The sequence below is a fragment of the Harpia harpyja genome, chromosome W (genome assembly GCF_026419915.1).
Source record: "Harpia harpyja isolate bHarHar1 chromosome W, bHarHar1 primary haplotype, whole genome shotgun sequence".
Taxonomy (NCBI): Eukaryota; Metazoa; Chordata; class Aves; order Accipitriformes; family Accipitridae; genus Harpia; species Harpia harpyja.
The window spans coordinates 11057868-11073723 of NC_068968.1; the positions used below are offsets into that span (position 1 = coordinate 11057868).

The 15856-nt window shown below is 50.3% G+C and overlaps 1 protein-coding gene across 6 annotated transcripts in view; it reads left to right on the forward strand.

The window, feature by feature from the left end:
• The window catches only part of LOC128136116 (solute carrier family 12 member 2-like), a 109601-nt gene that overhangs the window by 49034 nt on the left and 44711 nt on the right, over window positions 1–15856 (forward strand). For all 6 annotated transcript variants that reach the window (XR_008233261.1, XM_052775259.1, XM_052775255.1 and 3 more), the window contains one exon: window positions 3430–3578. Coding sequence is in view for 5 of the 6 variants with exons in the window: in XM_052775259.1 (XP_052631219.1) it covers window positions 3430–3578 (149 nt within the window). In the remaining variant the exon portion in view is untranslated. The remainder of the gene's footprint in view (window positions 1–3429; window positions 3579–15856) is intronic.

Here is a 15856-nt window from a genome sequence, read left to right on the forward strand (position 1 = left end):
GCCCGGTCCCCTGAGTCAGAGGACCACAAGTGTGGGAACAGTGACCTTCATTTGTGGACAATGAAATTGTAAAAGGGACCAGCTGTATCAGCTGAATGTTCACAAGTCCATGGGGCCTGATGGGATTCATCCCAGAGTACTGAAGGAGCTAGCAGATGTTATGGCAGGACCCCTCTCGATCATCTACCAAAGGTCTTGGGAGTCTGGGGAGGTCCCTGCTGACTGGAAGCTAGCCAATGTTATTCCAATCCACAAGAAGGGCGTGAGGGAAGACCCAGGGAACTACAGACCTGTTAGTCTAACCTCAGTTCCTGGAAAAATTATGGAGAAGATCATACTGGGTACTATTGAAAGGCATTTAAAGAATAATGCAAGCTGGGTGAAAAACTGGCTGGATGGACGAGCCCAGAGGGTTGTGGTGAATGGGGTGAAATCCAGTTGGCGGCCGGTCACAAGTGGTGTTCCCCAGGGCTCGGTGTTGGGCCCTGTTCTGTTTAATATCTTTATCAATGATTTGGATGAGGGGATTGAGTGCACCCTCAGCAAGTTTGCAGACGACACCAAGTTGGGAGGCAGGGTCGATCTGCTTGAGGGTAGGGAGGCTCTACAGAGAGATCTGGACAGGCTGGATCGATGGGCTGAGGCCAATCGTATGAAGTTCAATAAGGCCAAGTGCCGGGTCCTGCACTTGGGTCACAGCAACCCCATGCAGCCCTACAGGCTTGGGGAAGAGTGGCTGGAAAGCTGCCCGGCAGAGAAAGACCTGGGCGTGCTGGTTGACAGCCGGCTGAATATGAGCCAGCAGTGTGCCCAGGTGGCCAAGGCGGCCAACGGCATCCTAGCCTGTATCAGAAATAGTGTGGCCGGCAGGAGCAGGGAGGTGATTGTTCCCCTGTATTTGGCACTGGTGAGGCCGCACCTCGAGTACTGTGTTCAGTTTTGGGCCCCTCACTACAGGAAAGACATTGAGGTGCTGGAGCGTGTCCAGAGAAGGGCAACCAAGTTAGTGAGGGGCCTGGAGCACAAGTCTTATGAGGAGTGGCTGAGGGAGCTGGGGCTGTTTAGTCTAGAGAAGAGGAGGCTGAGGGGAGACCTTATAGCTCTCTACAACTACCTGAAGGGGGGTTGTAGCGAGGTGGGTGCTGTTCTCTTCTGTCAGGTGGCTGGAGATAGGACGAGAGGAAATGGCCTCAAGTTGCAGCAAGGGAGATTTAGGTTAGATATTAGGAAAAATTTCTTTACTGAGAGGGTTGTCACACATTGGAATAGGCTGCCCAGGGAAGTGGTTGAGTCACCATCCCTGGAGGTATTCAAAAAGCGCGTAGATGGGGTACTCCATAACATGGTTTAGTGGGCACGGATGATGGTTGGACTCGATGATCTTGAAGGTCTTTTCCAACCTAAATGATTCTATGATTCTATGATTCTAAGCCTCAGGCACAGTCAACATGGGTTCACAAAAGGAAAGTGCTGTTTAACTAATTTGATTAATTAATTAACTAATTTCCTTCTATGATGAGGTCACCTGCCTAGTGGATGGAGGGAAGGCGGTGGATGTAGTTTTTCTGGATTTTTAATAAGGCTTTTAGTAGTGTCCCCCACAGCATCCTTCTGGACAAGTTGTCCAACTGTGGAATGAGCGGGTTCACGGTGCACTGGGTGAAGAACTGGCTGAAGGGGAGGGCTCAAAGGGTTGTAGTGAATGGGGCTGCATCTGGCTGGCGACCGGTCACCAGCATTGTTCCTCAGGGCTCAATTCTAGGGCCAGTCCTGTTCAATATTTTTATCAATGATCTGGATGCAGGAGTTGAATGCACCATTAGCAAGTTTGCTGATGATACCAAACTGGGAGGTGCTGTTGACTCTCTTGAGGGACAAGAGGCCTCGCAGAGAGATCTAGATAGATTGGAGCATTGGGCTATGATTAATGGGATGAAATTTAACAAGTCCAAATGCCAGATCCTGCACCTAGGATGGAGTAATGCTGGGCAAAAGTACAGATCGGGAGAGGAGTGGCTGGAGAGCAGCTCTGCAGAAAGGGATCTGGGGGTGCTGGTTGACAGCAGGCTCAATATGAGTCAGCAGTGTGCCCTGACAGCCAGGAGGGCGAACCGCATTCTGGGGTGCATCAAACACAGTATAACCAGCCAGTCAAAAGTGGTGATTATCCCGCTGTATTCAGCATTGGTGCAGCCTTGCCTTGAATACTGTGTGCATTTCTGGGCCCCACAATTTAAGAAGGATGTTAGGGTCCTTGAATGTGTCCAGAGGAGGGCAACAAAGCTGCTGAAAGGGCTGGAAGGCATGTCCTATGAGGAGTGGCTAAGGACTCTGGGTTTGTCTAGTTTGGAGAAAAGGAGGCTGAGGGGCGACCTCAATGCTCTCTGCATCTTCCTGAGGAGGGGAAGTAGAGAGGGAGGCGCTGATCTCTTCTCCCTGGTATTCAGTGACAGGACACGTGGGAATGGTTCAAAGCTGCGTCAGGGGAGGTTCAGACTTGACATTAGGAAGCATTTCTTTGCCGAGAGGGTGGTCAAAGACTGGAACAGGCTTCCTGGAGAGGTGGCTGATGCCCCAAGCCTGCCAGTATTTAAGAGGCCTTTGGACAATGCCCTTAATAACATGCTTTAACTTTTTGTCAGCCCTGAAGTGGTCAGGCAGCTGGACTAGATGATCATTGTAGGTCCCTTCCAAGTGAAATATTCTATTCTAGTCTAGTCTATCTTATATATATCTTATTAGAGGGAAAGGTGGAAATTCCAGGAAAACTATTCATGAAATAATCTAGGAATGTTAACTTGCTTGTTTTACATCTGTCAGGCATACCTTTTTGGTCACTATAACTGGAATTTTTTTTTACTGTGGAATCATCACACTTAATCTTCTAGGAAAATAAATAGTTGCAAAATTATGTAAACCTGTCTATATACCTATGTACGTATCACTACAAAACTGCACTCCACTGGGAAAACTGCACCAAAAAAAATTAAAAAAAATCAACAAAACAAACATACACACACTAACAATCAAGTGATGGTGCTTAATACTAACTTCATATAAAGTGCTATGGGAAAGTCATGTTTCAAAGAAATAAAAGACTGAACTAAAAATGAGCTGTTAAACTTCTGCAGTTCAAGTGATTTATAGCTTTCCTCTGTGCTGGGATTTTTCCTGTTCTTATTTATTGGACTCTGGTTTCTCTAAATTTAGTCTCTTCTCAAACAAGAAAGCAGATAGTTTGCTTGTTTGTATTTGTTCTTCATGGTGAAGAAGTGCTTTAGACTGATACATTAAAAATGTAAATGCCTTATCTTAATGTTGCTTTGTGAGAATATGCTTACCTAAAAAGGGAATTAAGCTAGACATATGTCCTTCTTAAGTGCAGATTCAGTCTGTTAATGCTTATTCTTGTGATTGGGTCTGCTCTAGGTTCCTGTGTTGTTCGAGATGCTACGGGGAACATTAATAACACCATTATCACCGAGCTGACAAATTGTACTACTGCAGCTTGCAAATTAAACTATGATTTCTCATCCTGTCAGACAGGGTGTCAGTATGGGCTGATGAACAATTTCCAGGTATGAAATGTTCTCTTAAATTAGTTTAATGGGGTTTGTGCTTTTTTTGAAATGCATATTAACAACAATTAAAAAATTGGTTAAAAATGTCTATCTCCATAAATACAAGGTTAATCTGGAATAGTTCAGTGGTACACTCGAGCTAGTATGTATAACAGCAAGGTAACTATGTTTAAAACACAAAACCAAAATGCCTTTAGGTATTTATATCAGACAGTATCTTTACTCTTCTCCTGAGTAAGCTGCTTAGGTTAGTGGTAGTATTGCAGCTTGCTCTGTTTAGATAATTGAATGTCATCATTCACTGACATGGATAGATGTACTCATTGTTAAATAGTGAGGCATAGTAATTGTAGGAAGTATCTGTCAGTAACTTCTTTCTTTTTTTTGTGGTTTTTTTTTTTTTAAACTTGAAATTTCTTAGGAAATGTATTGACTTTTAAAAAAATGTTATATATTGGCCACAGTATCATCTTTAACGGTGAAGATTTTGTGAGATTTTTTTTTATAAGAACTGATGTTATACTTAAAAAAGATTGAAGAGTAGTGAGTAGTATTTAATCACTCCTGTACACTTTGTGCTGCATTCAGTTCTTACAGCAAAGAATTGATTTGTATTTAATGTTTAGGCAGATTGAATGCACTTGCTGGATAGAAAATGGATTATCCATAGTACAATTTACCTATGGAAAGCTTAGATGACGCTAAGAACTGTGGGTGAGAGGCTTAGAATTGCACTCAGTGGGATGTTAGGAGGCTTGCATAGGAAGACCATCTTTAGTTCCTGTTGCAGTTACTGCAAATGAAGTGTAGGTCCTTGCAGGCTTCAGAGATTCTTCTGTTCAGTGTCACAATGGCTGTGAGCTGGTAAAAGAGTAACTTCAGGAAATTGTTTGGGCTCTGTAGCCTGAGCTTGTATCTAATTCTAGTTAAGTTCCAACACTGGATAAAATAAATGCAGAATTTGGTCACATAACTATTTTGAAGTATATAAAATGGTTTTTTTATGAAACTGTCTGATTTTGGATCACAGTCAGAAGTAGCATGAAGCTAAATTCCAGAAACAGTGTACAAGTTCTACTAAAATACTCCTCTTGCAAAGGTTATAGGCTATAAAACACTGGAAAACAGTTGGGGGGGGGTTGAATACAGTATTATCCATATTCATTATATTAAAAAAATCCAAACCAACAAACAAAACCACAAAGAAAAAAAAAACCCCTAAGATAGTAGAGAAGCTACTGTTTGTTTTCATGCAGCTTTACTTTTCCTCTACAATGGCTAGACCAAATAACTGAAACTCTTGCTGGATATCAGCCCTTCATATTCTGTGTGCACTTGCAAGGATGTAAAATTTCTCTGCTAGAGCTATCTGCATAAGTGGGCTTCTAGGTTTTGTGGTTATGCATTCTGGATTATGGTGTATAAGCTGAGTGCTCCTTTTAACACCATGGCATACTGGAATGGGTTGTGTGTGTGTGTCTCTGCAAAGTGTTATGGGGCTGTGTGTATGCGCTCCCTCCTGGGCATGCCTCCCACCCTTTCCTTGGCCCCTCCCCCTCCTCCTGTTTTGCTGGGCATGCCCCACCTCAGTCTCCCTTTCTTTTCCTGGGTGTACCCCTCATTGGCCCATACTCTCGTTTCCATACTCTTTCTGGGTCTTGACTGGATCCACCTCCCTCTGGGCCTCACCCCCCCCAGGCTCTGCCCTCTTCTCGCCCTTTTGGCTCCTGGACCCTTGCCTCGCAACCCCCGGTCCTTAGGCCTTGTCCTCCTCTTGCCCTTGCCCTCACCATGTCCCTGGTGCCTCAGGCCCTGCCCTCAGCTCGTCCTCCTCTCCTTGGGCCTTGCCCTTGCCTTCCTCTTGCCCGTGGCTCCTCAGGCCTCTCCCCACCCTCCTCAACTTAGACCTTGCCTATCCTCAGGCCACGCCCATCTTGCCTTGCCCACTGGCTTGCCTGTCTTGCCTCACTTTGGCCTCGCCTGTCTCACTTTGGCCTTGGGCCTCCCCCTGGGCCTTGCCTCAGGCCTTGCCTTGCCTGTCTTGCCTCAGGCCTTGCCTGCTGCCTCACCTGTCTCACCTTGGGCCTTGCTTTGGCTATGGGACTTGCCTTGCCCATCTTGCTTTGGCCTCGCCTGTCTCCTCTTGGGCCTTGCCTTGCCCATCTCGCCTCTCCTTGGGGCTCAGGCCTTGCCCATCTCGCTTTGGCCTCACCCATCTTGCCCTCCTGGCCTTGGGCCTCCCCTCACCTGCCAGCTCACCAGTTTCCCCTTTGGCCTTGTGTCACAACCCAGGCTGGACAGACCAGGGAGTAGTGTTGAATTCAGAATTCCCTCAGGCTACATTAAGGTGAAATGACACCAAACGATCAGTTAAACATTTTATTCATGACAGAAGCAAACTGAACTGGGGAGGCATAACAGTAGGTGGCGGGGTTTCTCACAACAGGAATTGGCATGAAACAACCTCAGTAAACCATGTAACCCGTGGTAACCATATACATCAATTCAGGGAGTAAGGAGATCCCTCCCATTGAGTCACAAGGTTCGGAGTGGACCCCCTTGCTTTCTAGACTCCTTCTCAGAGAAGAGCCTAGGGGCGGCTGGATCCACTCCTAGTTCCAGACTTGGTCAATGGTTTTATGTCTTAAAGGGATGAGGTGTAGGGATTATGGAAAAGGAAAGAGAAAGAGAGAGCAAGACAGAGAGAGAAAAAGGAAGAGAGAAAGATTTCAGCGGTCCTGGGTCCAGCGTTGGTTCAGTCAGTCAAGGGGTCCAGTTCCGGTGGGCATGCGCACATGGGGCTTCAGTTTGCGTCCTTTTATCATCCTTGCCCCTCCTTTGGGTGGGCACTCGAACTCATTAGGCTAATTAGGTGTCATGATCAGTTTGTGCTTTCAGAACCTTCGGGGAAATGGGTCGGTGGGCTTGGAGGTCGTTTGGGAAGTAACTAACTTCTCCTTTCCTACAGACATGACCATTGTTTGATCTTTGGCCATGCATGGTGAGCTGCCCTGCTCAGCATAGCAGAACAGCATATCAGAACACAGAGCTGAGCACCCTCTGCATGCCCTCCCTGTCCTGTTGCTGATGTCCTGTGCTGATCTGTGCTTATCCACGTCTTTTGACCTGTGGTTCCTTGCTATGCAGGGTTTGTTGTTATGCAGAGTTTGTGGTTAGGCAGAACTTGCCCCACCACAATGTTTGAGACATTAACTCTTTCAGTCTCTCACACCTTGCCCACCTCCCTTTGGCCTCAGGCCTTGCCTCGCCTGTCTAGCATCTCCTTGGGCCTCCGGCCTAGCATCTCCTTGGGCCTCTGGCCTTGCTGTCTAGCTTTGGCGTCCGGGCCTTGACTTGGGCCTCCCTGTGCCTGCTGCGCCCCTCTACTCATGCCTGGCCTCATCCTCCTCTGCCTGGCCCTCACCTTGCCCTTCTGTTCTTGGTCCTTTGCTGCACCTCAGGCCTGGCCTCTCCCTCGCCTTGCACTCACCTCACCCTCGCATCACTGCCCATGCCTCGCCACCCTCAGGCCGAGGTGTGCACTTGCCTCACCCTCGATGCCCTCAGGCAGAGGCTCGCTCTTAACTTGCCCCTTGCTTCGCCCTTCCCTTACTGCCTTCTGGCCGAGACTCACCCTCACCTTGCCACCCTTCAGGTGAAGGCTCCCCCTCACCTCGCCTTGCCACTCTCGGGCGGAGGCTCGCCTGCGCCTCCCCCTTGCCTCGCCACCCTGGGGCTGACACTTGCCTTCACCTCGCAGCCCTTGGGCCGAGGCTCACCCTCGCCCTCTCCTCTCCTCGCTCTCACCTCTCCTTGCCCTCACCTTGCCGCCTTCGAGCCGAGGCTTGCCCTCGACACCCTTGGGCCGAATCTCACTGTCATATCACCCTCGCCGCCCTCAGGCAGAGGCTCACCCTCTCCTCGCCTTGCCCTCACCTTGCCACCCTCAGGCTGAGGCTTGCCCTCAATGCCCTCAGGCCAAGGCTTGCCCTCACCTCGCTGATGCCCTCACCTCAACAGAGGCTCACGCTCGCCCTCGCCTTGCCACCCTTCGGGCTGAGGATCACCCTCACCTCACACTCGGGCCGAGGCTTGCCCTCGCCACACCTCGCCCTTGCCTTGCCCTCACCTCATTGCCCTCAGGCCAAGCCTCACCCTCAACACCCTCCGGCAGAGACTTGCCCTCACCTCGTCCTTACCTCGGTGCCCTCAGGCAGAGATTCGCCATTGCATCGCCTGCACCTCACCCTCGCCTTGCCCTTGCCTTGCTGCCCTGGGTGGGAGGCTTACCCTCATCTTGCTGCCCTCGCCTCACCTCGTCGCCCTCGGGCTGAGGCTCGCCCACACCTTGCCCTTGCCTCTCCCTCCCCTCACCGCCTTCTGACAGAGGCTCACCCGTGCCTCGCCACCCTTGGGCTGAGGCTCATCCTATCCTCACCTCACTCGCCCTGGCCTCGCCCTTGCCTCGCTGCCCTCGGGCCTCACCTCACCCGTGCCTTTCCATGCCCTGCCCTTGCGTTGCCCTCATCTATCCGTCCTCAGGCCGAGGCTCGCCCTCGCCTCTCCTTCAACTCACCACCCTCGGGCCAAGGCTTACCCTTGCCTTGCCCTTGCCTCTCCCTCACCTTTTCTTGCCTCACCCTCTCCTCGTTGCCCTCAGGCTGAGTCTTGCCCTCTCCCTGTCTCCCTCGAGCCGATGCTTGCCCTCACCTTGCCCTTGCCTTGCCTTACCCTCTCCTTGCTGCCCTTGGGCCAAGGCTCGCCCTCGCCCTGCTGCCATTGGGCCTCGCCTCATCCTCGCCTAGCCCTTGCCTTGCTGCCCTCGGGCCTTGTCTCACCCTTGCCTAGCCCTCGCCTTGCTGCACTCGGGCCTTGCCTTGCGGCACTCAGGCCTCGCCTTGCCCTCGCCTTGCCTTCGCCTCACCACCCTTGGGTTGAGGCTTGTCCTCGCCTCGCCCTTGCCACGCCACCCTCAGGCTGAGGCTCACCCTCGCCTCACCCACGCCTTGCCCTCACCTTGCTACCCTTGGGCCAAGGCTCACCCTTGTCTCACCGCCCTTAGGCCAAGTTTAGCCCGTGCCTTGCCCTTGCCTCATCGCCCTCAGCACAATGCTTGCCTGCGCTTTGCCACCCTCAGGCCGAGGCTTGCCCAAGCTTCACCGCCCTTGGGCTGAGGCTCACCCTTGCCTTGCCCTCGCCTTGCCGCCCTCGGGCTGAGGCTCACCCTTGCCTTGCCCTCGCCTTGCCGCCCTCGAGCCCAGGATCGCCTTCACCTCACCCTCGCCCTGCTGCCTTCGGGCCTTGCCTCATCCTCGCCTCATCCTTGCCTCCACGCCCTTGGTCCGAGGCTCACCCTCACCTCGCCTCGCTGCTCTCAGACCGAGGCTCGCCCACGCCTCACCCTTGCCTCACCCTCCCCTCAACACCTTCTGGTTGAGGCTCGCCCACGCCTCACCGCCCTTGGGCCGAGGCTTGCCCTCTCCTCGCTGCCCTTGGGCTGAGGATCATCCTATCCTCACTCTCACCTCGCCGCCCTCGAGCCAAGGCTCACCCTCGCATTGCCATTGCCTCACCCTCCCCTCACTGCCTTCTGGTTGATGCTTGCCCTTGCCTTGCTGCCCATGGGCTGAGGCTCGCCCTCACCTCGCCCTCGCTTTGCCCTCTCCACCCTCACCTCACCCTTGCTTTGCCACTCTCGGGCTGAGGCTCGCCCTCGCCTCGCCCTTGCTTCGCCCTCTCCACCCTCACCTCGCCTTTGCTTTGCCACTCTTGGGCCGAGGCTCACCCTCGCCTTGCCCTCACCTCACCGCCCTCAGGCCAAGGTTTGCTCTCACCTTGCCCTCATCTCCCCACCCTCTCCTCGCCTCATTCTCTCCTCGCTGCGCATCCCTCGGGCCAAGGCTCACCCTCACCTCGCCCTTGCCTCACCTGGCCCTCATCTTACCCCCAGCCCTTTGGGCCTGGTCTCACCTTGCCCCCTTCCTCCTCTCCGTTGCCCTTTCCATGCCCCTAGCTTAGCTCATATGCCCTCACCTCACCCTAGCCTTGTCCCCAGGTCCTTGGGCCGTGCCTTGCTATTTCCTTGCCCCTGTCTCTCCCCGCCCCTCTTTCCTTGGCTCTCGCCTCACCCTCACCCCATACCCAGCTCCTTGGCCCTTGTCCTGCACTGTTTGGGCCTCACCTTTCCCCTGTTTTGTTGAGCCTCACCTCACTTTCCTTCTCCTTTCCTTGGCCCCTGCCTAGCTTGGGCCTTGCCCCAGTCTCCTTGGCCCTTAACTCACCTTCACCTTTGTCCTGGTTTCAGCTGGGATAGAGTTAACTGTCTTCCTAGTAGCTAGTACAGTGCTATGTTTTGAGTTCAGTATGAGAAGAATGTTGATAACACTGATGTTTTCAGTTGTTGCTCAGTAGTGTTTAGACTAAAGTCAAGGATTTTTCAGCTTCTCATGCCCAGCCAGCGAGAAAGCTGGAGGGGCACAAGAAGTTGGCACAGGACAGAGCCAGGGCAGCTGACCCAAAGTGGCCAACAGGGTATTCCATACCATGTGATGTCCCATCCAGTATAGGAACTAGGAAGTGGGGGCGGGGAATTGCCGCTCGGGGACTAGCTGGGTGTCAGTCGGCGGGTGGTGAGCAATTGCACTGTGCATCATTTGTACATTCCAATCCTTTCATTATTACTGTTGTCATTTTATTAGTGTTATCATTATCATTATTAGTTTTTTCTTTTCTGTTCTATTAAACCGTTCTTATCTCAACCCACGGGTTTTGCTTCTTTTCCCGATTTTCTCCCTCATCCCACTGGGTGGGGGGGAGTGAGTGAGCGGCTGTGTGGTGCTTAGTTGCTGGCTGGGGTTAAACCACAACAACCTTTTCTGCAGTTCCTTCACCCTTGCCTCGCACTCTTTGGGCCTTGCCTCATCCCCGGCTTCTTTGGCTTCGCCTCCCCCAGCTCCTTGCCCCCGGCTCTTTGGGCCTTGCCATCACACCCTAAGCTCCTCGGGCCTCGCCTTGTCCCCAGCACACCCTAAGCTCCTCAGGCCTCAGCTCGCTCTGCCCTGGCTCCTTGGCTCTGGCACCTTGGCCATCATCTCACTCTCTTCTCCTTGGGCTTCTCCTTAGCGCTCCCCTAGCCTCCAGCTCATAGGCCCTTGCCTCACTCTTGCCTTTCCCCAGGTTCCTTCACCTTCATTGCACCCCTCCCCTGGCTCCTTGCCTTTCTTTCACCTCACCCTCACCCTGACCCTGGCTCCTTGGCCCTCACCCCACACTCTGTGGGCCTCACCCCCGGTGCCTCGCCCCCAGCACCTCGCCCCCAGCTCCTTGGGCCTTGCCTTGCCCTGCTCACAGGTCCTTGGGCCTTGTCTCTACCTCGCCTTGTCCTTCTTTCCTTGAACCTTGCCTTGCCTTGCCTTGGCCTCACCCTCCTTTCCTGGGCCTTGTCTCACTCTCCTTTCTTGGGCTTCACCCTCCTTTCTTGGGCCTTGCCTCGCCATCTTCTGCCTCACCTTGGCCTCCTTTCCTAGGCCTCACCCTCTCCTGCCTCACCTCATTCTCCTTTCCTGATCTTCACCTTCCTCTGCCTCATCTCACCCTCCTCTGCTTTGCTTTTTCCTCCTTTCTTAATCCTTTCCCTCATTTTCCTCTTCTCGTCCTCCTCTTCCCCTCCTCATCCTCCATTCCTGGGTTTTGCCTTACCCTCCTCTTTCCTGCATCACCCTCCTTCCCTGGGCCTTGCCCTCCTTGCCTCATCCTCCTTTCCTGGGTTTTGCCTCTGTCTTGCCCTCTTCTCATGTACCTTGACCTCCTCCTTTCCTGGGCCTTGCCCCTCCTTTCCTGGGCCTCTTTTCTTGGGTATGCCCCTTCTCTGCATCCCCTTATTTTCTTGGGCATGCCCCTTGTGGTGGTTTGACCCTGGCTGGACTCCAGGTGCCCACCAAAGCCGCTCTATCAATCCGTCTCCTCAGCTGGACAGGGGAGACAAAATATAACGAAAGACTCGTGGGTTGAGAAAAGGACAGGGAGAGATCACTCACCAATTACCGTTATGGGCAAAACAGATTCACCTTGGGGAAATTAATTTAATTTATTACCAATCAAAAGTCAGAGTAGGATAATGAGAAATAAAACTAAATCTTAAAAACACTTTCCCCCCACCCCTCCCTTCTTCACGGGCACAACTTCACTCCCAGCTTCTCTACCTCCTCCCACTGAGCGGCGCAGGGGGATGGGGAATGGGGGTTGTGCTCAGTTCATCACATGTTATCTCTGCCACTCCCTACTCCTCACACTCTTCCCCTGCTCCAGCATGGGGTCACTCCCACGGGAGACAGTCTTTCATGAACTTCTCCAGTGTGGGTCCTTCCCATGGGCTGCAGTTCTTCATGAACTGCTCCAGCATGGGTCCTTTCCATGGGGTGCAGTCCTTCAAGAATGGACTGCTCCAGAGTGGGTCCCCTGTGGGGTTACAAGTCCTGCCAGAAAACCTGCTCCAGCGTGGTCTTCTGATGGGGTCACAGCCTCCATCGGGGACATCCACCTGCTCCGGCATGGGGTCCTCCACGGGCTGCAGGTGGATATCTGCTCCACCATTAACCTCCATGGGCTGCAGGGGAACAACCTGCCTCACCATGGTCTTCACCACGGGCTGCAGGGGAATGTCTGCTCTGGCGCCTGGAGCACCTCCTCCCCCTCCTTCTTCACTGACCTTGGTGTCTGCAGGGTTGTTTCTCTTCTTACATATTCTCACTCCTCTCTCCCAGCTGCAGTTTCTGTTGCACAGCAACTTTTTTCCCTTCTTAAATATGTTATCAGAGGTGCTACCACCGTCGCTGATTGGCTTGGCCTTGGCCAGCGGCGGGTCTGTCTTGGAGCCGGCTGGCACTGGGTCTATCGGACATAGGGGAAGCTTCTAGCAGCTTCTCACAGAAGCCACCCCTGTAGCCCCCCTGCTACCAAAACCTTGCCATGCAAACCCAATACATCTATGTTGGACTGAGCCACATATTCATGCCCCCCCATGCTGGTCTGGCTAACTTAGAGAGACATTCACACTCTTTTAATGAACCCAGGGAGAAACATTTACACCACCAGTTGATCCACTCAGCTGTTGATAGCTGTTTATCTAAAAAAAGGCCATCCTCCGGTGCCCTTTGTGTTGAGATAAAGCCAGCTTTCTTCACAACAGCTGTGGTCCCTCACACCCTACATTATTCCCTGAGTTTCATGGGTACATCACCGTTGCCCATCTCCTTTGAGCCTTCTTCCATTGTAGGGGTTTACTGGTCAGTCACAACCTGGACTTTAGCAAAGCATTCGACACTGTTTCTGAACAATCAATCACTGAAACCACCTCACCAGGGACATGGTAAAGTCCCCATCACCGGAGGTTTTCAAAATGCAATTGGACAGGGTGCTCGATAATCTCATCTAGGCTCCCTTTTCCATGAAAGCTTGGACCGGATGATCTTTCGAGGTCCCTTCCCACCTGGGCTGTTCTATGATTCTCTCTGTGGGTGTCTGTTTCTCTCTCTGGGTGTCTCCATGGAGGTGCTTTGCTCTCTGCTGGTGTGTTTTTGGGTGTCTCTCTCTGTGGATTCCTCTCTCTGTGGGTGTCATGCTGTGTGTGTGTCTCTCTTTCTGTGGATTCCTCTCTCTGTGGGTGTCATGCTGTGTGTGTGTGTGTCTCTTTCTGCCTGTGTGTGTGTCTCCAGGTATCTTGTGTGTCTCCAGGTGTTGCATTCTGGTGGTCACGGTCTGGTGCTGGGTGTCTCTCTGGTGGTGCTTTTCTCTCTGGCTGTGTGTGGGTGGTTGTTGGTCTCTCTCTGGCTCTGTGTGTGTGCGCGTGCCTCTCTGGCAGTGCCTCTCTCCAGCTGTGTGTCTATCTCTGGTGGTATTTCTCTCTGGCTCTGTGTGTATGTATTTGTGTGTCTCTGTCGGTTTGTCTCTAGCTGTGTGTGTTTTTGTGTCTCCGTGTGTGTGTGTCACTGTCTTTGCGGGTGTCTATCTGGCTCTGTGTGTGTGTGTGGGTGTTGCTCTGTTAGTGTTTCTATATGTGTGTGTGTCTCTGGGTGTGGCTGTCAGTGTCTCTGTTGCTGTTGGTTTCTCTGTGTGTGTGTCTCTGGCAGTGTCTCTGGGTGTGTTTGTGGGTGTGTGTGTGTCTGGGTGTCTCTTTCTGTCTGGGTTACTCTCTCTGGGTGTCTGTCTCTTTCTGGGTGTCTGTGTGGTCAGGTGTCATTGAGGGGTGTGTGTGTATCCGTGTGTCTGTCTGTCTCCCTGCCTCTGTCAGCCTCCATCTCTGCCTGCCTCTCTGCCTTAGCCCCCCTCTCTGCCTCTGCCTGTGTCTGTGCATTTCTCTGTCTCTGTCTTGCTGTCTATCTCTCTGGCTCGCTGTGTCTCCCCTCCCACCTTTGGAAGAAGCTTCCTAATGTCTTTCTTTTACAGTGGTAACTTGAGTTGTAACTTACTAGCTTTTATAATGAACAAATGCTGTCTGCATACATCTTAGATTTTTCTCAAATTTATAAAATTTAAAAATGGATAGTATAAATAAATGGAGCAATGAACAGAACCCGGAAAGAGAATGTAACGTCTGAGTAGATTATAAGAACTAAATTGCAAGGAGTCAATGCAAATGTAGTATAGTATGGGCCTTGAAATATCTGTGTTTTAAATTGGATGGAAAGAAAAGCAAGGGAATAGATTTCTAAACAGATTCTGTCCATAAGAAGTCCTTCTTGATCAAGCCATTTTCACAGGAAACAAAATTTTCATACTGCTTCTACTAATGTTCTATGTTTGTTTATTATGTTCTTAAAACATAGCTCTTTTCTGAAACATTTGTCGGTAAAGCATTTATACCCTTAATTTCTCTTCCAGAAATATATAAAATTGAGTCTGGCATTTACAACTGTGTCACTTTCTGTAGAGTGTAAATCTACCTTAATCCTGGACATAGAAGGAATAGCTTAATCTTGTGTAACCAAGTATGAAAGTATTCAAAGCACTGAGATAATACGAGGGGAAAGGTTAATGAAGTGTTAGTAGTATGAAAACATTCATGGTATCTTTAACTAATGAGTATGTCTGAGTTGTATGAATAAATGCCTGTCCTACCATAACCTTTTCTGGTGAAATTCAAATATATTCCAGGAAATCCCGTACTTCATTTCTTAAACTACTAACTATAACAGCTACTTCATCACTCTCATCTTATGCATCCACAGATCTTTCATTTCTTTTTAGCCAAGGAATGCCTTGAACTAACCAGTGAAACATGATGTAACCTAGAGATTCAGTTTCCTATCTGAGAGGCCCAGCAGTCTTTGACTGTCTGACCTGGAGAAAAATGCCAAATTTTGTCATTAGTTTAGCCCTAGGAATATGAATAGAATTTCCTCAACCATCTGTATATTGTTTCTGGGAGCATGCCCTACTTAATAAGATTGCTTGGAACAGCTGGATTTTACAATTTCAAGTGGCAGTAACTAGACACTTCTGCATTCTTCTTCTCCCTTTCCTTCAGTCCCCATTCTGCTATTCTAGAAGAAGTTGCTAGGATGAAAGAGGTATATATTCAGCACAAATGATTCAGAACCTCATTCTGACACTTATATTCTGCTTGAAAGGCAGGCATCATGCTGGGCTTGGTTCATTGACTGAAAACATCAGCTTCTCAAGTTGTTACCAAATTATTTAACACTGGCTGTCTTCAAACAGCCTAGGCTTTTTTTTCATAAAGAAAATTAATCTAAAAGTATTGAACTGTGACTGTTCTTAAATCCACAGTTCTGTGTCTTAATTCACTTGAAACATGCAAAGCTGGATGCAGCTATGGTAAGGGAGCAGAGCAGTATAATGGTAGAATAAGGTCTTCAGACAGAAGTTACTTCTTTGTTTTTTTTTTATTTTGGGGTTTTTGTCTTATCAACATTGTTCCTTTACACTAAGCCTACTGAGCATTTGTCACTTTGTTAGTCACCTAGTCTACCAAAAGTCACATATTATATTTCACTCACTGGAGTTACAAAGACATCCTAGGATGTGACCTTGGGGGCATAGAAAGCAAACTTATCCAGTCCTTGTGATTTTGAATGGGAAACAAATTTAATTTCCAGTGAAAGAGATGTTGAGAAACAGATCCATAGACAAGACAAACTTTCCCAAGATGTTCCCTGACTTCAGTGTTTTTGTCACTTGGGTTTCCTGAGACTATGTTATTCAGTGGTAGATTAGTCAAAATATGTAACAGCTTCCAATGCATTTTTCTTCCGTAA